Genomic DNA, 27538 nt, shown 5'->3' with positions numbered 1-27538 from the left:
CTGGAATGCATTTCCATCAGTGCCTGTTGAGTCCTTTTTTTAAATTTCAAGATCTAACAGAGGCGCCATTTTTTTTCTTATCTTGATGTTGCTGCCTGTCACTCTCCTCTCTAAAGAAATCTCATTCTCAAATTGGCTTATATTATCTGGCTTTCTTTTGTAATTGTCATTGTGCTTATTACATACTTATTAAACTATAAGTTCCTTAATAAACACAGTATCTTTTCTTATTTTTGTATCTATCCCCAGTGCCTAGGACAATACCATACAAACAGTGTATTTAATAAATAATATTGGTTGAATCAAAGCGACCAAAGAACTAATTCTTGATAAATCACAGTGATCAGGGCATTCCTGATTTGTGCTGAAACGCTAGTTGTAGTGGATAAAAAGATTTGAGTTTATAGTCAAATACCTGAGCCTGAATCCTAGTTTTGCTGTTTTCTAATCTGTGAAACCCTGGTAAATTGTCCTCTTACTCCTCAACCTTCCTGCCCTGCCACTGCTTCCTCTGCCATAAAATTAAGGAGTTGGTAATCTAAGCTTCTTTTCAACTCTAAATCATATGAATTGATGAATGAATATCCTTCATAAGATGGATATAAAAACTGCCTAGTATCCGGAATAACACTAAAGTAGGATTCACATATTTATTTAAGTATTTTCAACAAGAATTAGAGGTGTTATATAGTCATATTGACATCCCCTGAAATGTAAATTAAAATTAAATAATTAAATGAAATAAAATCAATATAAAAAAAATCTTGATAAGGTAGATAGAGGGCTTCCTATAAATTTTGTCTCCAATTGTAGCACCAAGTTTTTGGCTGAACTTCTGAGGTCAACCTTTAAAAGTTGGAAAAGAATTACCCATGCATATGTACTGTCAAAAAAAAAGTTATAATTATAAAATAAAATAAAAATTAAATTAAAAAAATAAAATAAAAAATATAAAAAGTTGGAAAAGTACCTTTCAAGCTTTTGTTTCCTTTAATGTCATCTCTCTCATATCTCCTATTACTCCTTGAGGGTAGAAAAAAATTGAATATATCTCCTTTTGCACTATAAACTGTTACTTCCCTCTATTTTTTAAGCTTTAAGCACAGAAGTACCTCTGGTTCTAATATTCTAGATTTGGTTAAAATCTATATTCGATGTGTTCATTCTTTTTTATGATTTTACAGCTTTATATCCTCTCTTTTCTTTCTCCTTGTTTTCTGGGCTGAAAAAGTTAGTTTTTATGATAAATGCCTTTGATCTGTAAAGTATCTTTCTTCATGTAAGGTGTCTTTTCTAATCTTTAACAACAATAACAATTCACATTTATATAATATGTTAAGGTCTACAAATCTCTTTCCTCACAACAATACTGTGAGGCAGGCTTTACAAGTAAATTTTTTTTTTTTTTTTTTTTTTTTACAGATAAAGAAAAATCTTTAGCTTGCCTCGTTTTATCCTCCTAGCAACAGTAAGAGGCAGAGGGAAGTTGTCCTTCCCCTCCCCCTTAATAGAGAACATCTCTAGGTTTCTCTTTCCTGTTGATTTCTGGGGTTACAGTTTCTTCCGGAATCCAAGATCGCCTTTCCCGGGGCTAAAGCTGCCCCGGGGGATGCCCAGCCTCTGACCCTCTGCCTTGTGTCTCCCACAGCCTTATGTGTCCGTGGCTCAGCAGATGGCACCACCTAGTCCAAGCAGCAACCACATCAGTGGCAGCAGTGGGGGGGGTGGAGGTGACCAGCTCAGCAAAACCAATCTCTACATCCGAGGGCTGCAGCCGGGCACTACGGACCAGGACCTAGTCAAGCTCTGTCAGCCGTAAGTCATGTGGGCAGGCCCCCTGGGCCAGGGAAAGTCTCTGCTTCCTGCCAGATAGCCTTATTCTGAAGTGCCACAGTGATTTGCCTCTTTCCTATTCCTCCTTGAATCTCAATTTTGCTCCTCCCACAGAAATCACAGACTTCCATTATGTTCTTCTAGATCTAAAGGAAACAGGGTGGTGAGGGGAGGGGAAGGGCTGGACTTTTGAAGCCCAGTTTATGACTGATTTTTCCAATAACTTTCCCAGACTAGGTGCCTCAGTGGAAAGATTCTCATCCTATAGTCTTGAGCTGAAAAAGAAGCCTCTGGATCTTAATTTTGTTTTTCTACTGGCTGGAGGACATTTGAAGAGGCTGGACAAATTTAGATACTCTCAGTTGTAGGCTTGGAGCCTCCTCATGGAACTTCTCTTGTTAGAGAAGCACTGATTTGAAATGGGAAATGGAAGAGTAGAAAAAGGAGGGGAAGATTGGCAAAATCAGAAATGGAGGTTCTATATTCTGTCATTCTATGACTGCCCCCTGAGGTCCCTTCAAGGTTCTGCAAAGTAACTCTGAGTCATGAAGTGGGTGGCAGCCTCAGCTCACCCCTGGCAGGAATGCTCGAAAAATAATGAGAGCTCAGAAAGGCCCTGTTTTGTTTCATTTGGGAGAAAAACATATGTTTCAAATCAGGAATTTGAAAAGAGTTGGGGTGTGAGAAGAGTGGGATAGAAAAGGTGGACAGAGGGAGAGTAGTAAGAGCATGCAGAGAGAAGGTAACAGACTCACTGAATCCATCACAGAGTTTGAGAAGTAGAAGAGATCTCAGGAGCCATCTGTATGTGAAGAAACCCCCTAGAAAGCTGCCCAACATATGGTTATACAGCCTGTAATTGAAGAGGAGGAGCCTATTCCCTCTCTGAGTTGCTTCTACTTGTGTTCAGCTCTGATTGTTAGGAACCTTTACCTGATATCAACCCTGAATTTGTTCTTTTGTAAATTCCATCCATTGCTTCTGGTTCTGGCCTCTAAAGCCAAATACCAGTCTAATCCTTCCTCCAAGTGGTCACCTTTCAAATACTTGAACACACACCAGAATAAAAGAGATGGGTTCCCTGATGGCAAGATGACTAGAAGGGATACAGTTCAGAACATCCCATGTCAGTTACCCTTAAAAACTTAAACTATGACTCCTTACCTCTCACTAATGTTAGTTTATAATTCTAGCACACTTGCCTCAGGGACTGGGAGAAAAGTCCAAAAAAAAAGGGGGGCAAAGAGTAAAGATCCAGAGATGGACAAAAAAAAAAAAAGGTGGGGGTTGGGGAATAGGCCTTTTAGAAAAAAACTACTTTGTACTAATTTCAACATTTAGTGGGCTATAAAATTTAAACACCGCCCCTCCATTATGCACTTCTACATTCTAAGTGATATAACATATTATACAGTAAAATCCTGAAATTATCTTTGGCCCTCTCATAGGGCACGAAGAAAACAAATCTCCATTTTACTATGACTTAATGTCCCTAACATTTCACATACACACACCTCATATTTTTTTTCAATCTTTCTTTTTCTTAATGGTATTTTATTTTTCTAAATACATTTAAAGATAGCTTTCAGCATTCATTTTTTTTAAAACTTTGTGTACTAAATTTGTCTCCATCCCTTTCTTATCTCCTTCCTCCCCAAGATAGCAAGCAATCTGATGTTATACAGGTACAATATCTTTAAAAATATTTCCATATTTGTCACACCATACAAGAAAAATTAGATCAAAAAGGGAAAGAAAAAGCAAAGAAAGAAAAGGTGAAAATACTTTGTTCCAATTCTTTCTCTAGATGCAGATGATGTTTTCCATCCCAAGTCTATTGGAATTGCCTTGGATTGCTGAGAACAGCTAAATCTGTCATCGGTGATCATCACATAATTTTCTTATTACTGTGTACAGTTTCTTACTGATTTTGTTCACTTCCCTCAGCATCAGTTCGTGTAACTTTTTCCAGGCTTTTCTGAAATCAGCCTGCTCACCATTTCTTATAGAAAAATAATATTCCATTATAATCACATACATAACTTATACAGCCATTTCCCAATTGAGGGCCTCCACTTAGAATGCTTGTCACTACAAAAAGAGCTACTACATTTTTGCATAGATGATATTCTCTTGGAAAAAAAGCTGTATACGGTACAGAAGAAAGAAACGAAAAGAGGTTTTGTGTTCTTTTGTTTCTTAATATACTTTATTGATGTCATTTGTTTTTATATCATAGTCACTTCAGTGCCCCTTCCACACCATTTTGAATCTTTCCTAATGATGAAGCAAAACAATCAAGTAAAAATATCTGATACTGACCCCATCTAACAACATAAGTAATGTTTTGTCTTCCTAGTTCCTATCTCTTTGATTTTGAGGAAAGAAACGTGTTTCTTCTGTTTTCTGGGACCTTTTTTGGTTTTTCAGAAATTCAGTTGAATTTCCTTTGTTTTTTGACTATCTTGTTCATTTTTTCTTACTACACAACATTAGCTGTGGACTTTTAAAGACATTAAACTGAAGGAATTGGGCTCTTGACACATGATAAGGAAAGGAGGGAAAGACAGAATAGTAGGTAGATTGGAACCTGGGGAAATGAAGACGGGATTGATTTTCTCTAGCCTTATCTTTCAATCCAATAGACATTTTAGCCATTCATCTTCTTGATCTTTCTTTAACATTTGACACTTTTTTCCCCTCTTCACTTTGCTTCCATGACTGATCTTTTAATTCTATCTGACCTTTCTTTTTACCTTTTTGTCTTCACTGGTTCATCTTTTTGCCATCCTTTCAGTATGAGTATATCTCAAAGCTCTGTCCTTATCAAATTTGACTTCAATTCTTACCTTATTGATTTCTAAGTCTATATATAGCTCCAATCATTCCTCTTAAGATTCAATCTCACATTTCCAACTATTTGGCTATATATCTCCACCCTTACCTCAAATTCTACATGTTTGAAATTCAATTCATCTTCTCCCTATTATCTTACCCCAAATTGCTTCTTCTCCTAAATTCTCTATTTTGTTCATTCTACTGTTAGCCAGGCTTGAAACCTTGAAGTATTCTCCAATTCTTCCTTTTCCCATTCCATCTTCTCAGCATCTCAATAAGAGATTAAGGAAGATGAGAGCTTCATTCACATGATTAACTCTTCTTGTCTCCTATTACTTTCACCTGTTCTGTTTTAATAGCCTCTTAATTGGTCTTCCCAACTCTTCTCTTTCACTCAATCCCTCTTCCAAACAGTTGTCAAATAACTTCCTAATACATAGATCTTACTATGTCACCCCACTGCTTAAAAACTCTCAGTGGCTCCCACAAGCCTTAGCCTATTTTTTTTTCCTCAAGACACTTGATAAAATGGCTCTAGCCTATCTTTCTAGCCTTATTTCATCTACTCATTTTCAATATACTTTGTATTCTAACCAATTAATAAATTTATTTCCAATCTTGTAATCCTTTCCCCACCATTCCACTTTTATGTAGGCCGTTTTATATATCCTCAGGAACATATCCCTCTTCATCTTAGTTGAAATGATTTTCTTTTCACAGCCACAGCTTAGGTGCCTTTCTCTTCCATGCAGCCATCCCTAGTCTAGCTAGCCTAGTTGCCTCTGCTGAAAGTCATTTCTTACCACAGCTTAATCTGGATTTTATCTATCTCCTTTATAACCTAAGTCCCCAACCCAAGTACCTTATACCCAGTTGACATTTTTATTAGTAAATATTGAATTAGAAGAATTTTCTGTTCTTGTCCCTGCTGTTGCAAGAACAATGTCCTTCTCTTGTAGATAAATTAGAACTTGACCTCAGGTTGGGGAGGAAGTAATATGGGGATTGGAATTATAGATCTTGGCTCGAAAAGCAGGAATCCTTTGAGGAAGCAATATTGGCCCAGATCTAACCAGCTGCCTAGGAAATTCTTGGCTCAAAAGCTCAGGCCCCACCCAAGGTTGTGTATGGGGCTGCAGCATCTGTGGCCGCCTGGCTGCAGGCTGACTTTTCTTGTGTCCCTTCCAGCTGCTTGCACTCAGGAGGGCACTCAAGTGTGGTTGTGGGGCTGGGATTACCCCAAACATTCGAACTCTCAATCTACTTTCCAGCCTCAGCCCTCAGGGCTTTGCTTGTCTCCCTCCTCTTCATTTCTTCCCTCCCCCTGCCCGCTTCCCTCTCCTCTTCTGCCCCCCAACAGAAGCCCTATTGAAGGAATCTACTGAGGCCTGAGAAGCCAAAGTATAATTGAATCTTCTGTCCCTTCTCCAGGGTCTGGGGGAAGGGTAGAAATGTGCTTAATCCAGGTCACATTTCCTAAACTCTTTCTCTTCTGTATTTGTGAGCCTTGCTCTGCCTTTTTAAGACTCCTTCCACCATCTTCTGAAATATGTTGGAATTTTTTTAGGGTAGGGGAACTTCTGTAAAGCAACTAATGTACCTTGGTCTTGAATCCTACACTTTCCTCTCTGGGCTGTGGTAATTAGTAATCTAGGCTCCTGAAAAATCAAGGGAAACGATGGAAGTTGAGATCCTGGCAAAGAGATGAATTAACAAGCCAGACTGGCTGGAGGCAAGGTCAGCTGAGAGTCAACCCTTTGGGATTCTTAGTGTCTGAAAAGACTGAAAAGACTGAGACTAGGAAAACCAATCTATAAACATTTAAGTGACTACCCAATGCCTGTAGTGGAAATGCAAAGACAAAGGGGAAGCAGTCTGGGTCCTCTGGGAGCTTATTTTCTTTGGGAGTTGTGTGTGGGGCAGGGAAAATAGCTGGTACATAAGGGTTCATTTACAAATATGAGTATAATCAAAATAAATACTAATAATTTGAGTGGGAGAGGCAACCAAGTCACTTGGAAAATGAATAAAAGCTTCATATAACCGATGATACTTGAGCTGAGTCTAGAACTAGAGATCCCTTTCCACATATGGAAGGACAGCCAATACAAAGGTATGGAGACATGAAACAGGGTGTCATCCATGAAGAATTGTCAGAAGGCCGATTTGGCTTAACCAAATATATAGTAATATATAGGAAGACTCAAAAAGTAGACTGTAGTCAGGTTGTGAAGAGCTTTAAATGCCAGTTCAAGGAGTGTGTGAATGTGGATATACAATGGTCCATAGGAACTATTTCAAGATCTTTGTATCAAGTACATGATGGATGCATAATGATTGATGAATATTTTTTAGAATCAAGTCTTCTAGAAGGTATAGCTTCCCTTCCCCATCCTCTGTTTCATAATCCTCCATTGTAAATGGTATCTGACCTAATTTACAAGATCTTTCTTAAGGGTATATGGCAGTATTGGTAGTTGAATTCTCTGTGCAGGAGATAGCTACTTGGAACCTTATAGGAAGAAAAGTAAGTGGTGCTTTAGTTTACTCCCATTCTTGCCCCCAAATAATTACTTTGCTTTTCTTTCCTCCCCTTTCCTCATCTAGATATGGCAAAATTGTTTCTACTAAGGCCATATTGGACAAGACAACAAACAAATGCAAAGGTGAGAAGACAGATCATCCTTGGGGGTAGGTAGTTTTTTTAAAGTGGTTGTCTCCTTATACATCTTCTTTGTTCCTAGATTAGCAAGTACCGGGCCAGGGAATTAATTTAGTCTGCCAGCCTTTTAGAATTAATTGATATTCCCTAGAATTCCTGATGGTCATATTATTTTAGTTGTGAATGCCATAATACTCAGACATAGTAGACTTTGAACATACACTATATAGAAGCTTCTTTGTTTGGGTTTATTCCTTGCCCACGTTTTCCTAGATTTGGTGGTAGAAGTGGGCAGGGGCATATGAATTAAGACATAGCTTAGCAACTTAAATTCCTTCTGTGACTGTAAAGTCAGTATGTGTATCTGGAAGCAAAGACTATCTATAGTAATAAGTTCTTTGTGTTTAGATAGATTGGGCTGGGTTTGGGAAAGTGAAAGGAAAATATTGATTGTAAGGGCTACCCTAGTTAGGTCTGTTGCTTGCTCTTGCCATAGAGAAGCTATATTCCCAACAATATCTAATGTAATTTATACTGTAATGTAGCTTAAGAGAAACCCCTTGCAGCTGTAGAATATTACTGGGTAGAACTTAAATTGTTAGTTCCAATAGGATAGGAGTTAAGAGTTGGGGAGAAGGATACATGCAGCTTAATCCTCTCATACATTATTAGGAATCTCAAAGGGCTTATAAAATTTATGGAGAGGCATTTGAACTATTCGGTTTCTCTTCCCTTCTGTTACCTATACTACATGACTCACTCCTCTTCAGCCCCCTGAAAAGCCTTTCCTGTCTGTCTGATGTCCCCTTTACATTTAACATGGTCCCCTTTTTCTAGGCTATGGCTTTGTAGATTTTGACAGTCCTTCAGCTGCACAGAAAGCTGTGACTGCGCTTAAGGCCAGCGGAGTGCAGGCACAGATGGCAAAGGTAAGGAAATATCCTTCTTATCAATGCCTCCAACCTAGCTGGGGGTGTAGATAGCCTGGGGGGATGGTCTCAAGCTCAAAGCTTTCAGTTAACTAAAGAAACCCTGATTAAATACCACTCACTCCTGAGCCTTCCTCAGCCTTCTGAAGGAGGCCTCACTTGCTTGCCTGGTAGGAAGGAGATAGACTATATGGATGATGAAGACAAGAATAGGCTGAGGAACAGAAATTCTGTTCCACAGGGACCAGACCCCCAATTCATGAAGCCATAGCCCTCTTGCTCACTCTTTCTATTAGGCCAGGGAACTGAGGACTTTGATGCCCTTTCCCTTCCCTGCCTCCAGTATCTTGTGGTGCTTTTGCAGTTCTTTTGAAGCCAGCTGTGCAATGCAGAACTGATGTTCTTCACCCTCATTCTGCCCTCTCAACATTGTTGCCTCTGAGCTTGGGGTAACCATTACAGGAGATAGAGGGAGGCAGGAAACTTTTTTCTCTGCTTTCTTCCATACCTAATCAGAATCTGCTCTTTTCTACTAAGCTGTGGGCACCAGGCACTTTTTTTCCCCCCATTGATAGAGAATTTTCTCTTTCTAATGTTTATTGTTAGGAGCTTAACTTCTGCTCTGTGACTTAAAGGAAAAGGAAGCTCTGAAGGCAAAGATAGGAAAAAGCCTGAAACTGAGGGTATCTTGGGGCCCTGGGCAGGTTGGCTGACTGCCAGGGTTCTTGAGATTAGACCTTCATGCCCATACCCTACCCCTGGGAGAAAAGCCCTCAGAAAGGCTCTCCAACTTCTGCTATCTAGATAGCAGATATAAAAAACTCTGGGACCTGTCCAAGATCAAATAATGAGTAATCTCCTACTTTCTTCATTATTCCAGATCCCAGCTATTTAGTTGCGGGGCTGGGGAAGGAGGGATAGTTATAAACATCTCCTTTTGTTTATATTCGTGGTTTTTTTCTAGAAATTTGCTATCTGTGTTGGGGAGTGGGGTTCCCTACCCTTTCTCACCTTTGTGCTTTCTTAGCAACAGGAGCAGGATCCTACGAATTTATACATCTCAAATCTCCCAGTGACTATGGATGAGCAGGAGTTGGAAGGGATGTTGAAGCCTTTTGGGCAAGTCATTTCTACTCGAATTCTTCGAGACACAAGTGGAACCAGTCGAGGGGTTGGTTTTGCAAGGTAAGAGGCCTAAAAGCTATAGTGTTCAAAGTCAGCTACAGTCTGACTTTCCCTGAAGGCACTGGGAATTCAGGAACATGCTGGGACCTAAGCTCTGATTCAGAAATACTTGATAGCAATTTTAATTTTTAATTAATACATATTTATTTTATCATAGCTCTGCATCACCCTTTTTGGTCCAGACTTGTGAATTGATAGGCATAAAGAACTCCTGATGATTGAACTTCTTCTACCAGTGTAGAGAGGCATCTCTGAAAAAGCCTTTTTTCACTTAGAGGTTTAGATAGTTGCTTAGAGTAGAGGTGAAGTGACTTGGCCAGAATCATGCCTCTGGTTTGTGTCGGAAGCAGGACAGGAGCCTGCCAGCTTCTCTTACTCTAACTTCTCTGTTGTGCTACCACTTATAGCTCCTTAAAGTTTATAAATCATTTTCTTCATGAGTGTCTTATGAAATAGGCATGTCAGATATATCACAGAAATGTTTTGGCTTCTAAACTTTCTCCAGCTGCTTCCTATTTCTTTGACATGTGCCCCTTCGTCCTAGGCCTAGAAACCCTTTTGATGACTTCTGTGTAGCTACCTGTTGTTCAGGCTAAGTCCCTCGGGCCCATGTTGAAGGTGAATAAAAAGCTTCCCTGTGATGTTGAGTCTTGTTCACATCATATGATGTCCAACCCCTAGTTAAAGTGCACCAGGGTCCAGTTACTGAGCTCCCTTATCCTGAATTATCAGCTCCCCCAAAATGTCCTATTCTGGGATCTTCTCTCTCTTAGCTTACCAGGAGTTTCCTAGATTTTGAGTTACATCTTCAGATAGAAAAGGTATTAGCTTTGCTTTAACTTTGTAAGAGAATCTTACATTTTCTGTAGGATTTTATAGTTTTCAAAGCATGTTCACATTAATTTCATTTAATCCTCAAAACCCTGTGAGATGGAGGGGGTTGTATATTTGTCTGTTATCCATATTTTATAAATGAAGAGACTGAGACTCAAGAGATTTAAGTAATCCCAATGGTTACTAAGAGATGAACTTAAGATCAGGATCTGGAGAGTTCTGTTCTTATATCATTTGTTTCATCCACTTCCTAGAATACGTAGAGAGAAGGATATTGAGTTCATAAAATTATGACTGGATGTATTTGAGACAATTTGGGAGCTTAGCAATTCATGCCCTTAGAGAACTTGGGATGCATATTGAAGGTAGAAAAGCCTGATTCCTCCTTTCTGCCCTTATAGGATGGAGTCCACAGAGAAGTGTGAAGCCATCATTTCCCACTTTAATGGAAAATACATTAAGACACCCCCTGGAGTACCAGGTAAGGAAGAAGGATCAGGGAAGAGAGGTCCATGGGGCTCTCACTTACACAGTGAGACAGAAGCAAAATTGTACCTGAGTCAAGATGGGCCAGAATTCAACTTCCTGTCCATTTTTTCCTTGGCAGCCCCGTCTGATCCTTTGCTCTGCAAATTTGCTGATGGTGGGCAAAAGAAACGCCAGAATCAGGGGAAATATGTACAGAATGGCCGGTCTTGGCCGCGAGATGGTGATGTGGTAAGTGAAGAAGAGGAGGTTTGTAAGTTTCTTGGAGTAACATGAAGACAGTAAAGTGGGATGGAAAGTCTGTTAACTTGCTTTCTGAGAAACCTGATATCAACCCAAAGCCCTCACAGGTGACAAGCATCCCCTTGAGGGAGAGAGTGGCTGCATAACTCCAGGGCTTTTGTAGAAGATCTTCTGCAACTAGAGCAGTAACAAAGCCTCTGTTCCATGCAGCCTCAGAGGTTGAGATGCAGCAGATCACTTCTTTGCTGCTTGTGCTAATTTTGGCCTGACAATCCACACCAAGAAAACAGGTTCTCCACCAGCCAGCACCACAGCATACCATCTATTTGTAGAGCCAGCAATAAGGACAAATGGAGAAATTTTGAGTGATGTGAAGTTCACTTACCTTGGCAATATACTTTCCAGGGATGTCCCCATAGAAAATGTAGTTGATGCCCTCAGTGTCAGAGCTAGCACGGTGTTTGGGAGCCTCCACAAGAAAGCGTAAGAGAGAAGAGGTATTAGGCTGCCTACAGACTAGAGAGCTGTTGGGCTGGCCTCATTGTTGTGTGCCCTGTAAATCTGGACAGTGTACTAGCGCCATGCCAGGAAACTGGATCACTTCCATTTGAATTGTCCAAGGAAGAGTCTTGAAAATCACCTGGCAAGAGAAAGTACTAGACATGGAGGTTCTCTCTCAAGCTGAATTGCTAAGCATTCAAAATCTACTGTACAACATGCAGCTCCAATGGCTTGGCCAAGCTCAAATGCCAAGAATATGCTTCCCTACAAGAATTCACACAAAGCAGGCCCTCACTTGGGGGTCAGAAGAGGTAAGAGGACCCACTCAAGGTCTCTCTGAAGAACTTTAGTATCTATTGGAAGACAGCAAATGCTGATGTAGGACCATCCAGCATGACAGGCCCACCTCAAAGAAGACACTTTGTTCTTTGGGCCAAGCAGAATTGTAGCAGCTCAAAAGAAATGAGAAATGCACAGATCTAGAGACAGCTTCACTCGGAGTGTTCGTGGAAACTGTGTGGGCCTGACCTGTGGAAGATACCTTCTGCGCTCACATTGGATGATCAGCCAGAGTCAGATATACTGTCCTTCGACTCCCATGTACTGAAGTCATTTTAGTCCTCTCTGAGTCTAAAGAATGAACAACAGAATATCTGCCATGGTCTTGCCCAGCTCTTATACTCTGACTGTAGTAATCATCCAGAAAATAAAGGTTTTTAGTGCCTCTAAAGTCTAGGATTTTCCTGCCCTTTACCCAAACACTCCCAGGCTGATCTGTGTGCTTTTCTTTCACAGGGTGGCATGGCACTGACCTATGACCCTGCCACAGCTCTCCAGAATGGGTAAGTACCCTTCAAGATTCCTCCATAGACTGATATTCAAGGTAGTATTTGGAACTAAGAGTTCATATACAGAATGGATTCTCCATTAAAAACAGATATAAACCAGGGCTGCGGTCTATCAATTTTCATCTAATGTAATCTTAATGAATACAATCACTGACATTTAATATAATACTTTAAAATCTATTTTACGCCTAACAGCCCTCTGAGTCAGGTAGTGGCAGGATGTAAGTATCTCATTTTATAGAGAAAGCAAATGAAACTTGGAAAGCTTTAATGACTTTCAGAGTCACCTCTAGTGAGCCTCTCTATAGAGTGGGGTCGCTGACTTCTGACTCCTCTAATTGTCTTTAGTATATCATGCCTGCCTGTGAGAAACATTAGCAATCTGATAAGGCTTGAAGAAGAAACTAAGGAAAAAGGATTGCTAGTGTAATGGTTAAAATAGCTCTTATTTGCAGATGACTCAATGAGATATTTAAAGGATATAAGATCTAAGGGAGGGGGGGAGGGGGGAATGAGGTGATTATTACTCGTACCAAGGTAAATCCAGAGTCATTTGCATTGATATATATATATCACAAAATTTTTAAAAACCTGATAAATTCCATTTATGGTTGTTGACAAAGTGTCAAATTTTTTTTTACATAACATTTTTTATGATAGCCTTTTATATACAAAACATATGCATGGGTAATTTTTCAGCATTGACTCTTGCAAAAACTTCTGTTCCAACTTTTCTTCTCCTTCCCTCCACCCCCTCCCCTAGATGGCAGGTTGTCCCATACATGTTAAATATGTTAAAGTATATGTTAAATACAATATATATGGTTTATACAGTTATCTTGTTACACAAGAAAGATCAGATTTAGAAAGAAGATTAAAAATAATTTGAGAAGAAAAAACAAAAATGTAAGCAAATAATAACCAAAAGAATGTAAATGTTATGTTGTGGTCTATACTCATTTCCCAATGTTCTTTCGCTGGGTGTAGCTGGTTCTGTTCATTACAGATCAATTGGAACTGATTTGGATCCTCTCATTGTTGAAGAGAGCCATGTCCATCAGAATTGATCATCATGTAGTATTATTGAAGTGTGTAATGATCTCTTGATCCTGCTCCTTTCACTTAGCATCAGTAAATGTAGGTCTCTCCAAGCATCTCTGTATTCATCCTATGGGTCATTTTTTATAGAACAATAATATTCCATAACATTCATATACCATAACTTATATTCAGCCATTCTCCAATTGATGGGCATCCCTTTCAATTTCCAATTGAATCCTATCAAATTCAATTCCTTCAATTTCTAGCCACTACAAAAAGGGCTGCCACAAACATTCTTGTACATACAGGTACATACAGGTGTCCCTGTCTCTTCTTTAAGATCTTTTTGGGATATAAGCCCGGTAGTAATACTGCTGGATCAAAGGGTATGCACAGATAACTTTTTGAGTCTAGTTCCAAATTGCTCTCCAGAATGTCTGGATCCATTCACAATTCCACCAACAATGTATCAGTGTCCCAGTTTTCCCACATCCCCTCCAACATTCGTCATTATATTTTCCTGTCATCTTACCCAATCTGAGATGTGTGTAGTGGTATCTCAGAGTCTTAATTTGCATTTCTCTGATCAACAGTGATTTGGAATACCCTTTCATATGACTAGAAATAGAATTTCTTCATCTGAAAATTGTGCATATCCTTGTGTCAAATCTTTTTCAAATTGACTAAAATATGTAATAGGGACAATTCAGGGACAAATTTAAAAGATTTTTATTGAGCAGAAATTAGAAGGAAGTTAACATTTATAAGGATAATCATCTCCACCATATATGTAGTTTTTACATATATATATATATATATATGTAGTTAGGTGGTGCAGGTGGATAGAGCACCAGCCCTGAAGTCAGGAGGACCTAAGTTCAAATTTGTCCTTAGACACTTAACGCTTCCTGGCTGTGTGCCTCTGGGCAAGTCATTTAACCCCAAATGCCTCAGCAAAAATAATAATAATATAATCTAGAAAAAGAAACTATTCTATCATCATTAATGTTTGATAAAGCCTACAAGCATGACCTTGGGCAAGTCCCTTACTTAACTTCTCGGGGTTTATTTTCTTCATCTGTAAAATGAAAGGGTTGGATGAGGTGGCCTCTGAGGTGACCTTACCAGCTCTTGAGTCTATAGTTATATAAGTTAAGAGAAGGATTTGTTCAGTTTTTAAATTTAGGAAATTTAGTTAACAGTATTATGAAAAAATTAGTTCTCATGGCTTTTGTTCTAGACCTTTTTACCCTTCGGTTGAAATAATACTGAAAGAAATTGTTTATCTCAGTTGTAAAGAAGGAAAATTTTCTCTTGAACAAATGGAAGAAATTATTGAAGACAAAATGGGTGGATTTTATCATATAAAATCTTTTGTTTATTTTTCATAATATTTTATTTACCAAAGTTAAGGAATATGTGCCAACCCTATGAAGTGATTTTAAAAATAACACATCCTCTACAGTTAAGGGAAATAAGTTAAGAGAAATATAATTTGATACAGGAAAGACTATAGTGGGGGCAAAGGAGAATTGGATAATGAGAATTTTTTTTTGAAGGGAAGGGTGGCTGTTTCAAAAAGTGTCTTTGAAAGAAGTAGCATCTGAACTGGGTCATTAAGGAAGAGAGGCACATGAACAAATGGTGTAGAGGATAGAATCTATGCCAAGCATTGAGAAGCAGAGGTGGATGGAGAAAAAAGCTGTGGAGAAACTAGGACAAGCATGAGAAATGGAGAAAAGTTCTGCTTGACTAGAATTTGGAAAAGTTATATGTGCTGGTTGTGCAGTGAGAAATATTGAGGTAGGCAAGGGAAACCCTTGAATACCAGCCAGAAATGTAAACTTTTTTGTGTAAGTAGGAGAAAACTGAAGATTTTTGAGTAGATGAATGACATGATCATGCTAGTTCATTATAAAGATTCCTTAGGTTTGGAAAGTAGATGGGAGAGGTAATTGAGATAGAGAAAGATTTGTTAGGAGGTTATTCCAATAGTGCAGTTGATAATCAGTAAGAAGAGCAGTTGTTGAGAGGGGCATGAAAAAGAGAATATGACCTCAATTGGAAACAAAAGAACTTGGCAACTGATGGGATATCTGGGACTGAGGAAGAGGGAAAAGTCAAAGACGAGTAAGAGCAACTAGGAAGGTGATGATGCTGTTCACAGAGGGGAAGTTAGAGATTTTTTAGAGGAAGTTGTGATTTAGTTGAGTTTCAAGATGTCATTATGTTCTCCAAGGAGGCAGATAGAAATATCTTATTGTATTGTGTAGAGAGATTTTCTATATAAATAGAAAAAATTTATTTGTGGTAGAGATGCCTAATATCTACAAAGAAATGATTCAGAGCTAGAAGGATAACGGTATACACTCTCTAAAGGAGAAATGGTTAAATGGACAGCTTTCAGAAGAAGAAACACAAATTGTTCATAACAACTTGAAAATTTATTCAAACATTTGAATATGCAAAGATGTACATTTTAAAACAGCTTTAAGACAATATTTTATACATGGCAAATTGGCAAAAAAAAAAAAAAAAAGTTAAAAAACTAAAATTGGTAGTAGTGTTCCTTAGCACAAATGTGAACATGTACTTTTCCCAAAAATTTGCAGATTATAAGTGATCTTTTGGAAATGTGACCTGGATCAGTAATAATAAAAGTATTGCACATTAAAACAATTATTCTCCTCCCTACAAATTGACAGAACACGGGAATGGTCCCTGAAAGACTATGGCTCTTAGGTTGTGCTGTGGATTAGATTAGCAGCCCTGGTTATCAGTTTGGAATTATGCAAGAAAAATGCCTAAATTGTTTTTAGAAAGTGGATGCTTGTAAATTGTGGGAAAACTGAAAAAATATCAAACTGTAAGGAACATGAGAGGTTTCTGAGCCCTGAGAACAGATGATGAAACATCTTCCTTCCTTCATAGCAGAGAGATGGAAGACTCATAGAACAGAAAGTAGTTTGTATTGTTAGATGTGGTCACTATATTTTGTGACTTTAGTAATCTTTTTGTTATAATGAAGCTTGATTTATTGGGTAGAGGATCTAGAATAATTATGAGATAAAAAAGAAAAGGCATTTTCCCCCCAAATGGCAGGACTACGAGGAAACAGGCACACTTGAGTAGACTGAGATAAGAGGAACTCACCATAATTAACTATGGGACCCTTCATCCCGGGGTTCCCTGTAAGTTTTTTATTTAATGTGACTCTTTCCTACAGGTTTTATACAGCACCACCCTACAGCATCACCCCCAACAGGATGATTGCCCAGACCACACTCTCTCCCTATCTCCCATCTCCTGTATCTTCATATCAGGTAAAAGCATCATCATAAGAATGGAAATATGCATCCTCTTTGGTTTGATAGGGTGGTTTAGGTGCAAAGAGTGCTTATTCTTGATGCTTTTGTTATCTAAGTTCAGCTTATACTGGACTTTTGACCCTAACTTTGCCAATATTTAGTTTGGGGGGCTGGGTAGGGTTCTGTAGGCGATTGCTATTATAATTACTATTTTCATTTCCCCCACTAGGGGGTATCTCAGACATCTTCATTCTCTGTAGGTTCACAGCCCATCTTGGATGCACCACCAGTCATACCTCATGCCACCTGCAGTGAGTGTCTCTAGTCTTTCCTGCAAGGGTCCTGTGGGGCAGGGCAGGGGAGAGGGGAGATCATTACCCTGAGGAGGAAGGTGGGCAAAAGCTAAAACGTTCCTAGACAGGTAACTTTTCCTCCCTTCATTCCGCTAGGCAACAGAATCAGGGAGCCTCTTCACGGATTAATATGCTCTCCTTTTTCACTTCCTGCCACTTGACAGGATCTTTTTGTGTTCCAGGGGCTATTATTAGCCTTCATTTCAGGTTGTTTATTAATCTTAAGCCTGAAGCCTTTGAAGCTATCCTTATCCCTTTTCTTTCCCCTCTTCCTGCTTCTTCCCCCAGGGCACAGTCCTGACCCCAGGGATGGACCACACTATTTCCATTCAGCCTGCTTCAATGATGGGACCTCTCACCCAGCAGCTGGGCCACCTTTCCCTCAGCAGCACGGGCACGGTAAAGCCCAGGGGTGGAGAGGTTGTGGGTGGGGGGATTAAGTATATATATAAACATGTTCAAGAACCCATTATCATGTGATTAGGTCAGAGGCAGCCTACTAGATGTAAAATACCCATCTGTCTCCTATATCATTATTCTTCCCATTATTTCCTTCAACTAAGTCAACTCATCACATTGTACTGATAGGCAGAAATATGATACTTTCCAAGTTTCTGCAAATTGTCTAGAAATCCTCACAAAAAGAAACATTCTTACATTTTTGTGCCACCTCATTCTGGACAGGTGCCAGTTTGCACAACAAAGCTTAGGATGAGAGAATATGATGAATGAGACAGGGTTGATAGATGAGGAAGACATCTCGGGTAGCTGAAAGGCCAGATAGAGGATGGGGGAAAGAGGCCCCAAGGAGTCTCATCCAGTCTGTCCATGTTCCTCCTCCTAGTATATGCCCACAGCTGCAGCTATGCAAGGAGCTTATATTCCCCAGTACACACCTGTGCCTTCTTCCAGTGTTCCTGTTGAGGTGAGAACTTTATGATTTCTCTGGGGGTGTGGGGACAGGCCCCTAGACCCTTCTTTTTTTGCCAGTAATTATGGCCTGGATATTGTCTTGGGGTGGGGGTAGGGAGAGCAAGCTGCTCCATATTTGAGGGGTAAAACACTGGTTTGTGGGCATGTTAGTCTGTGGAAGGAGAGCAGGGGAGGATGACTATCTCTTCCTTGGCTGTGGCACAGGAAAGCAGTGGCCAGCAGAGTCAAGTAGCAGTGGACCCTCCTTCTGATCATGCGGCCTATCCTTTCCAGTACAGCAAGTAACAGTGGGTAAGAAACAGGGGTAAGGGCAGGAGGGCCAGAAGTTGGAGAGGAGACACCTAGACCCAGGCAGTTAGTGAGCCGTCTCTGCTGGCTGTGGGGGTCCCCAGGGTCTCTTACGCTGAGGGGCTGGAAGTGTGATCTGGAGCAGAGGACGAGGGAGCGAAGTGTGGACCTCCAAGAAAGGCTGCTCATCCTGATGATGAATGACCAATATCTTTTACAGATGGGCCTGGGCCTGGGCCTGAGAGGACCGCTGCTCTCATGCCTGCCGCTGCTCCCACATCACTGGTGGAGCCTGGGGTTACAAAGCCACCTTTCCTCTGTGCTGCATTCAAGATCAGATTTTTTTTTTCTTTCTTTTGCAAAGAAAACATTTTTTTAAAGACTCTACACACCCCAAGGAGACCATCCAGTGAATGGACATTCATGTCTCCGTATGAGAAAAATTGTATTGTGTTGGGATTTATCATTTGAGCTATTTTTAAAATTTCTTTTAAAAGAAAGTGGAAAGCTTTGTTACTGGGGCATTGGCCATGGGTTCATGATGGATTTGGTTACGGACTTTTCTGTTTTTATTATTTTGTAGGTTTTTTTTAAAAAAGAAAATATGCAGTTTTTTGAATTTTGTTTTGTAAAGCTCCCAGAATCCGTGCCTGCCCCTCTCTTTCTGCTTCTTTCCCAAGATCCACCCTAACCCAACCACTGCTTTCTTCCCACCCCATGCTGCAGAACCTGCCCACTTTGGCTTTTTAACTTGGAGATTTTAATTTTTTGAAATGGAATTTTATTTTGTGAATTAAGAAAGCAGAGCACTACTTGGGCAGTGGAGGGGGTTCTTCCTCCTTCCTCCTTTCTGCTCCTCTTCCCTGACTCATCTGCTTCCTTCCTGGGAAAAAAAAAAAACACACCAGACTTTGGCTACAGGGAAGAGAGACAGATTCTTGGACACTCCAGAGACAAATCCCCCCACCTCCTCATACACTCCCATTTGGACAGAGACAAGGTTTCCTCCAGAACATGAGACAACAAATTCAACTTCTGCTCTTCTTCTTGCTGCTATGGGGACATCCTATCCCAGGAAATCATCTTTGGCTTCAGCTCTTCAGGAATCCTAACTCTGCTGCTCTGGCTGGCTTTTTTGTGCCATCTTCAGGAAAGGAGCTGTGGGCCTGTCACCTTTCTCTTTTTCTCCGCACTCCTTTTGGCTGTACTCAGAGCCCTGACAGCTAGAACATGTACTGCCTTCCTCTTCCTCTTTGTCCCCTGCCTCCCCCACCTTTTCTACCAAGCATGGATCGCCCTGACCGGCTGCTTCATCTTGGTGTAGATGATACTGCCCCACAGGACTTGGTAATTCTCCGCCCTGACCCTGGGATCCACAGTGCCTTCTGACATCCACCTTTGGGGATGCTACCAGGGAAGACCATTACCCAACCTCTCTGCATGTACTGACTTGCCTACAAGTTTTGGGTTGCATGTTTGTTTGTGTGTGTGTGTGTGTGTGTGTGTGTGTGTGTGTGTGTGCGCGCGCGTGCGTGTGTGTGTGTGTATTTGGGTTGGGGTAAAAAAGGAAACACCAGTCTCTGATTGTATAGTTCAGCCTGCACTGTCCTGGTAAGTTTGCCCTTCTCCTGAGGTTCTGGGCATCTGCAGGCATCTTCCTTCTTCTGGAAGTCCAGGAGGTATCTGGGCTGGAAACGTGCAATAACCATCCCTCCATCCCGCATTTCATCCTTCCTGTGAGTGTAAGACTCCAGGAGAAAAGGCCCGTGATTTGCTTTTCTATCTACCCACTCTTCTCCCACTGCAAGATTTGTCTCTGTACCCAGAGAAACAAGCAATGGGAGCATCATGCCCCTGGCTCCCTCAAGGAACAGACTTTTCCCTTTTCATCTACCCACCCAGAATGCAGTTTCATAATATTATAAGACTATGAAAAAGAGGTTGTTTCAGCCCTAGGGACTGGGTCCCTCCACCTATGGGGCAGGCTCCTTTGCACTAGACAATCAAGGACTGATAAATAAGATAAAGATGGATGCATGATGGAAAATCAGGTGTTAAATAGGCTGGAGGAAAAGGGAGGGGAAGTGCTGCAGCACCAAGGACTGAGATTTGATGATTGATAGGCTCTAGCCCAGGACCCTCGGATCTATCCTTCATGCTTCCTTATCCCCAAACTTTTTTATCCCACTTTTTTTAGCCTTGGGAGAGGTGATACCGGTTTGCCAATTTTCAGTTTCTTTTGGGTGCTTTTTAAACTTGAAGCACCCTCAATCCCAGGATGTATTTGCTCAGAGGGTGCCCCCTTGCCTTTCCTCTTGTCCTTTATCACCCCATTTCATTTTGTCAGTGAGGAGTGCATTCAATTATCCTGTCTGGACAGTCTGGGTGCCAGAGGGCAGAGGCTAAAGCCCCAGGGAGCTTTTGTTCTAAAAAAGAGTTAGCCAAGAATGACAGTTCCTACTTTGACTCCAAACCTAATCTTAGGGGGAAAAAAACCCGATAGTTTCATTTGGAGCACATCTTAAGTGACAGCCTGAGACATTTCCCTGTCTATGAAAGAGAGAGAGATGAAGGGGGGGTTTTCCATGCACCATACATATGCAGCACAAGACACTGCTCTTCTTCCTGATTCAAGTCATCTCCCTAATCTGATGCTCACCATCTGTGCTTTTTTTTTTTTTTTTTCTTTCTTACTGTCCAGATAGTGGTGTTTAGATTCTTTTGAAAAATCATTCTTTCCTCTTGAGCTTGCCCTTTGTGAAATCTGCTTGTTCTTACTGGTTTCTTTTAATGGTGTTTTCTGGAAAAAGGGTTTGGGAATCCAGGTGATTTAGACTGCCCATTGACTTGAATTATTTTTTGGTGGTCGGTGGCGGTGGCAGTGGCAGTGATTTTATTTGGTGCTTTTTGAGTTGTTACTCTTGAGATATTTGGGGGGTGGGAGGGAGGCAAGATTTTTTTTATTTTTTTAATGTGATCAGTTGTGACAAAATGTGACTAGAACAGAGAAGTGTAGGGTAAGAGGAGAAAAACCCTTCTCCTCACTCCTAAACCACAAACTGAAGTATCGGGGACAGTTAAAGAATGCTTTGGGTCTGAACTCAGGGGCCTGGCTGGTCCTTGCTCCTTTAGGTCCTTGTTATCTTTTTTGTCAGGGGCCATGACTGAGGGATATGGGGGTAGATTTTAGAGGGTCTCTGCATCACCTTACATCCTCTCCCTGCAAAGAGTATGCTCAGTTTCTATGATTACAGAGATGCTCTTTAATATTTAAAATGTTTTTCTATGTATCTTTTTGTGCATATGTGTATATGCATACTTTTAAAAAAAATTTTTTTTTTTTTTTAAAGAAAGCCAAATAGGAACATCACCAAACTGGACACCCTCTTCTGGGTCTTAGAGATCCAGACTTGATTCAGCATTGCCATTATTGTTTCCCTTAGGGTCTGGATCACAGCAGCCCCAAACCTGGGGACATGCACGGGCCAAATGGCTATTTAGACATGGTCTGAAAGAAGGGGTGACATATAAAAAATACTGTGTCTTGGGGAGGGAAGTGGGGAAGAGAAGCGAAAGATTTCTTTTTAAGATTTTGTTTTGTTTAACCAAAGAAAGTGAAGCAGGTCCTACTCTAGCTTGCTATTCCCGGATTCTCGAGAACCTGTATAATAGGGATGGAGGTACATGGATTGTAGGGTAATTGAGGAGATGAGACTCAGAAGCTATGCAGGCAACCCCATCCCTTCTCCCCATTGCTAACAAACAGGCTACTTCCCTTTGGTGCTAAAAGCTGGTGCTTCCAGTCTCCACCTTCCCATCCCCTAGATTGCCTGCCTCTCTGCAGCCTCTTAGAGAAGGAAGGGCCCTGAGTGAGAAGGATGTGAGAAGAGGCTGCCGTTATCCTGCTCACCTGGGAGGAATCAGGCCAGCTGTGGCTATTCTGGGAAGGGGACCTTGCCTGCTATCTGCCATGGGCCCCACCTGCTGGGGGGAGGCGTGGCATTGCGCTGGATCCTGGGGCTGCATCTACCGGGGACAGAAGCACCTTCTCCCTGACCCCCCACAGCTTTGAGCAATAAAAACAGGGCAATGGCTCTTGTCCCCTCCCCCTTAGTATCACTGGGCATAGGGATGGGGAAGCAGCCAATAAGCAGCAGGGGGAGGGCCTAGATTCTCTTTGTGCCTTGACATCCCTAGATCCAGTCATTCCTCCCTCTTCCCCAGCTTCCCTCCCCACCCCCCCCAAGCTCCCTTTCAAGTTGTGGCTCCTTGTCCGTTTCCCTGAACCGTACTCAACTCCCATCTCTTCCCGCTGAAGCCCTAGCAGGGGCTTTCCTCACCAGCCCTTGAGAGGGCCATGTTAGCACCATTCTTCCCCTCCCTGGGCTGTAGTTGATGGGCAGCTGCCTCCTCCGTGGCAGGCCCTTGCTTTCCCAACCTCTCTGCCTCTTCTGAATCAGCTCCTCACTTTCCACTGCACATCCAGCAATGCTCTTTATCCTTGTTACACATCTACCTCACAGATCTCAGTTCATTGTTCAGAACAAGGGCCTGACCACCTGCTTAGGCCCTTCCTCCGGCCTCTTCACCTATCGGGAGTAAGGGGTATAGGGGATATGAATAGGAAGGCTTTGTAATGAAAAATCACAACTTAGTTGCTACTACTTTCTGCAAATTCTGATGGGGCCGTTGGTACCTACCCATCAATTAACACTGACATCTAAGTGGAGCTGATGGGTCTTAAAAGACCTCGAGACAACTTTCTTCCAGCCAGTGGCTTCACAAAGGGAGAAAGATGAGCTGCAGCAGTAGCTATTCCCTCCCCCAGTTTGACAGCCAACACAAGCACAGGGGCTTTGTCATCTCATCTTCCTTATCCCCCTGTTGGTCTTTAACAACAGCCTTATTCCAGAGACCTCTTATTCACCCTGGGGCACGTACCTCTCCTATCTTCCAGCTGGACTGAGGGGAAGAGAGTTGGTTATCCAACTGTCTGAGTTGAGCTGAATCCGAGGTTCTGATGGAGACAACAGGGGACCATCTTTACTCTAATTTCATCCACCCAACACCAATCCCCATCTCATTACCCATCATAGACCTGGAATAAGTTTAATTTATACTTAGAAACATTTTGTACAGGTTTTTTAAAGTCTTTTTTTCCTTTTGATTTTGTTTATTCAGAGTTTCTAGTTTTATATTCTGCCTGCTTCTATGCTGAAAGCACTCCAACTCTAGCTTATTATCCCTGTTATCTATCTCCTCAACTTTCCAATGTACACCCTTCTTCCCCTCCCCCCCCCCAATCTTGTGGAGCTCCAATTGTCTCATTTCAAATTCTGTTTTTAAATAAAATGATAAAAACCAGCCTCCTTGTCTTGGTCAGAGGAAGCAAATTGGTCGACATCTTCAAAAAACATGGCCACGGAAAGCCAGTATTTAGAAATAGACGGGGTTTGAAGGCAACACGCACTTTTCCTTAGTATGAGGTCACAAAGGGAAGGTGGTAAATCACTCCCAAGCGGCTTGCAAGGGTTGTTTCTGCCCAATCAACAGGAGACTTGAGGGTTTGCTAATCAATCCATCACCCTCCCCTCCCCCAGAACAGACACCACCACAGAGTCTCTATCAAATGTGGTTTTTATTCAACTGACAAGCACTTTTTCTACAGCTGCACTTGTGGAACATCACATGGCAACAACAGGAGTTTTCTAGACTTTTTTTTTTCTTTTCAACCTTATTAAAAATGAGATTGGTCCTAAAAATATAGAAAGAAATAAATTTAAATTCACAAAAAAAACTGTACATTATCAAAAAGTCACTAAAACACCACATTTGGTTATATAAAAGTTAGTTCCTTTTTTACCACAAAAGGAACACGGGAACAACTTTTGTCGATGATGTGGTTTCTTCCTGTTTGTTAGAATGGTATGGTAGAAGAAGGATAGGGTTTTTTTTTTTTTGTTTTTTTTTTAAGGGTGGGAATTAAGCTGATTTTTAATATGCCTACCCCAAATAACTTGAAATTATTAAGAATGAAGGCAGAAGGAAAAGTGGGAAGTTGACCACTTTACATCCCCTTCCTCCCCAGAAAGGCCCTGAAAATTTCAATCCAGCCTACCACAAGGGGGGGAGGGGGAAGAGGGGGAATGTGTGGGTGGAGGGAAGAGAATACAAAGTGGAACACAAGATTCCTGACCATTTTCTTCCTGCCACTCCTCTCCCAATAAGTTCAAAATTAATTCAGGGACTTTTTATACCAGGAAAAACATTACCCTGTCAAGGGGGATGAGGTGTGTGACTGAAGGCAGGGGAGAGCCCTCATCTAGAATTTCAAACACTTAACACAAAGTTTGTTACAGCGCAGTTTAGATAAAATATAAATATTTATGCATAATATAGTCAATTCAAATAGTCTTCAATTCACCTCTTATTTAAAATAAAAAAAAAAATCTCAAAATAATTTCTGAGGTTTATCTGACAGAAAAGGCGACTTGAGAAATGAGATGGAAAGAGAGAGAAGCAAAAGGGTAGGGAGAACACAGGCCTGTTCTCCCTTTTACTATCCCTCAGTGCAGCTGGTGGAGCAAAGCCAGGATTATGGCTCTCTACCTCAACTGGCTCCTCCCTACCAGTAGCAAAGTTCCTTGGGGAATAAGGGTGTCTTGGCTCTCTGCTTGAGCCCAGGGCCTCCTCCCCAGTGCAAGTACCCGTAATCTCTGATGGGAGGAACCAAGGCTGGGCAAGGGAGCAGAGGGCCAGGACCCCGGGGTTTATGGCTGGGATGGATGGCAGCTTTCCTCTTACAGAGTGGGGTCACGTGTCAGATGGTGGTGTGTACACAATCTGCCCCTCACCCATCCTGCTTTCCTGGTAACCCACCCAGGGCTAAGGAGGAGGACAGGCCAGGAAGCCACAGAAAGCTTTAGGTCCTTCCTGTGCATAAGGGGCAAGAGACACAAAAGTAACAGGATTAAAGATCCTGGAAAAGAACAACAGTTTGAAACCTGAACAATTGCCCTGGGATTGGGGAAGGAGGAATCACAGACAGAAGGAGGGCATAAAAAATGCCCATTGGGTGAAAATGTTCCTTGAAGATTTCCAAAGTAATGAAGGAGGAATAGGGGTGAAGGAAGCAAAGGCTAAAACACAAAATGCAGCAACACATACAAGGAGGGAAGGCCAGTCAGTCCATCTTCTAGGCAGGAAGGAATGGGCCCAAAGTTATCCTGGCCAAACTCAGCAGTAATTGTCCCTGAGGAGCTCCCCAAGAGGGAGGATTAGGTTTAGGGGAAGTGGGGGGAGAAAAACAGGGCTGAAGGAGCCAGATCCTTCCCCCTCTCCCCACAGCTATCTAGCCCCAGAGAAGGCTGGAGATTTGGAGAAAGGATAGAGAAGCATCCACTGTATAGTATGGGTGAGGCTAGACTAAAGAGAAAAAAACCTCTGAAAGTTTTTTTTGTTTTTTGTTTTTTTTTTAAGATTTTTGGAGAAGGAAGGGAGGAACCCGTACACAATAGTTTTATATTATTGGATGTGGGAAAGAAGGCAGAAATTGGAAGAAAAAGTGTTGAAGTGGGCAAAGGACTGGGGGAAGGACTGGACGTGGAAGCAGCATGTCCAGGGCCCCGTATCCGGCTTGACACACTTGGGAGTTAAGTCCACTTTACTGGCCGTTACTACGGGTCCTCACACAGTACAGAGTGTTTCTCGGTTTCACACATTCACTAGAACTATTGCTATCATTAAATAGCCCCAAAGTGCTGGGGCAGGAAAAGGTGTAGAAGGGCAAGGAAGGTGTTTCTACCCTCCCTTTCGTATTTAGAAAATAAAACAGAAAGGAAAAAAATTCTCTTTCTCTTTTTGGCTTTCAGTCCAGGAAGATCCCCTTCCCTATCCTCTTTATCCTAGGAGGAAAGGAAGAGGAAAAGGGCAAATTTAAGGAACGAGGAGCTAGGAAGCTGCCCAAAGGTGGAGTCCAAGATCAGGGCATGTCTGATTCTTAAGCATAGACCCCAGGCAGCATCAGCAGGCGAGAATGGCAGGGTTTTGGAGGTGGGAATAATGGGAGAAGGGGGAAGACATGTTGTGTCCTGCCCCTGTCCTCCCACTTCGCCTTACAGATTGGCCTGTTTTCCCTGATAAAACTCCTCCCATCGGCTTTCAAAGAAGCGGCGCATGATGTGCCCGGCCTTGCCCACCTCAGAATCATCCTCATTGAAGGTCTGGCAGTTGTCAAAAACCAAAAGGGCATCAGCAGCAAACTCCTCAGAGTTTGAATACCTGGATAGGGATGGAGACAATGTCAGAGAGTCGGGCTGAAATTTGGGGGGGAAGGGGAGAGAAGCAGAAAAAACTTCAGAGCCACTCACCCGCCCCGAAGGAGCCTTTCCCTCATGGTGGAGAAGTCCATGGGGTTTTTGATGATACGCCTGTAGCCACTAACTAGACGAGGATTCACAGGTTCCAAAAAGGGCCAAGCCGAGTCATGAGATTCCATCTCCATCAAGATGATCCTACAGGCAGAGATACAGGCCCGCCCACTGGAGGATGCAGCCTGGAAGCGCAGGCCCTCTGGCAGGAGCTGGCTCCAAACAGCCCATCCTCCCTCTACTCCACCCCATCACTATTCCCAAGGGGTCACTCACTCGCAAAAAGTGAGGTCACTGTGGTGGTGCCTCATGGAAAGACGGCGACGTTTGGAGGAAGACAGCCCCTCCCCAGAGCACCGGGACACAGCTGCAGCATCCTGGCCCCGGGACACGGCCCGAGACCGACGCCGACGCCGACTCTCAGGCTCAGAGAAGCCCAGCGGGCCTCCTTTCCGCTTCTGGCCCCGTTTTGGGAAGCCTGGCTTCTGAGGGAATTCTCCCTCTGCCTGCTGAGGGAGAGAAGAAGCACCATTCCTACTATTTATGGATTCCAGCCCTGTCCTCTCACAATTCCTGGATTCAGGTTGAACTTTTCAAAGTTTCAATTCAACATAATTTATTTACCTAGCCGCCCAATAAGACAGGTTAAAAAGCAGATGGTACTACTATTCACTGACAGATTAATAAAATGAAGGTACAAAAGGAATTTAGTTTTATTTGCCTTAGGTCTCTACCCAGGACCCAAATATACCTGCTTTTTTTTCCTTTGAAAAAAGGCTATGCTTACAAGATGGAAAGTCTGAGTAGCCAGGCTGGGGGATCCAAGGGAAGGAAGCACCCCCTTGTGGGAAGTGGCTGATCTCATGAGTTCTGTTTAAGAGGGATGG

General features: G+C 41.9%; 2 protein-coding genes across 16 annotated transcripts in view; one reads left to right on the top strand and one right to left on the bottom strand.

Annotated features, from left to right (window-relative positions):
* RBMS2 (RNA binding motif single stranded interacting protein 2) overlaps positions 1–23647 on the top strand; it is a 48461-nt gene extending 24814 nt beyond the window's left edge. For 2 of the 5 annotated variants that reach the window (XM_074269987.1, XM_074269986.1), the window contains exons 2-14: positions 1649–1815; positions 7279–7337; positions 8171–8262; positions 9290–9447; positions 10683–10762; positions 10889–10998; positions 12307–12353; positions 16627–16723; positions 16969–17019; positions 17350–17460; positions 17906–17986; positions 18199–18285; positions 18503–23647. In XM_074269987.1, coding sequence (XP_074126088.1) covers positions 1649–1815; positions 7279–7337; positions 8171–8262; positions 9290–9447; positions 10683–10762; positions 10889–10998; positions 12307–12353; positions 16627–16723; positions 16969–17019; positions 17350–17460; positions 17906–17986; positions 18199–18279 — 1134 coding nt within the window. In that variant the 3' untranslated portion in view covers positions 18280–18285; positions 18503–23647. Of the gene's footprint in view, positions 1–1648; positions 1816–7278; positions 7363–8170; positions 8263–9289; positions 9448–10682; positions 10763–10888; positions 10999–12306; positions 12354–16626; positions 16724–16968; positions 17020–17349; positions 17461–17905; positions 17987–18198; positions 18286–18502 lie in introns of those variants that run through there. The other 3 variants (XM_074269988.1, XM_074269990.1, XM_074269989.1) reach the window with 3 other exon arrangements.
* A 254-nt stretch (positions 23648–23901) lies between these two features.
* Positions 23902–27538, bottom strand: part of BAZ2A (bromodomain adjacent to zinc finger domain 2A) — a 36202-nt gene continuing 32565 nt past the window's right edge. For 10 of the 11 annotated variants that reach the window (XM_074269982.1, XM_074269974.1, XM_074269973.1 and 7 more), the window contains 3 exons: positions 26928–27160; positions 26652–26795; positions 23902–26562 (listed from right to left, as the gene is read on the bottom strand). In XM_074269982.1, the coding sequence (XP_074126083.1) occupies positions 26397–26562; positions 26652–26795; positions 26928–27160 (543 nt within the window). In that variant the 3' untranslated portion in view covers positions 23902–26396. The remainder of the gene's footprint in view (positions 26563–26651; positions 26796–26927; positions 27161–27538) is intronic. The other variant, XM_074269977.1, reaches the window with a different exon arrangement.

The sequence above is a fragment of the Sminthopsis crassicaudata genome, chromosome 5, assembly GCF_048593235.1.
Source record: "Sminthopsis crassicaudata isolate SCR6 chromosome 5, ASM4859323v1, whole genome shotgun sequence".
NCBI classification, from domain to species: domain Eukaryota; kingdom Metazoa; phylum Chordata; class Mammalia; order Dasyuromorphia; family Dasyuridae; genus Sminthopsis; species Sminthopsis crassicaudata.
This window is presented reverse-complemented; position numbering and strand designations above follow the sequence as displayed.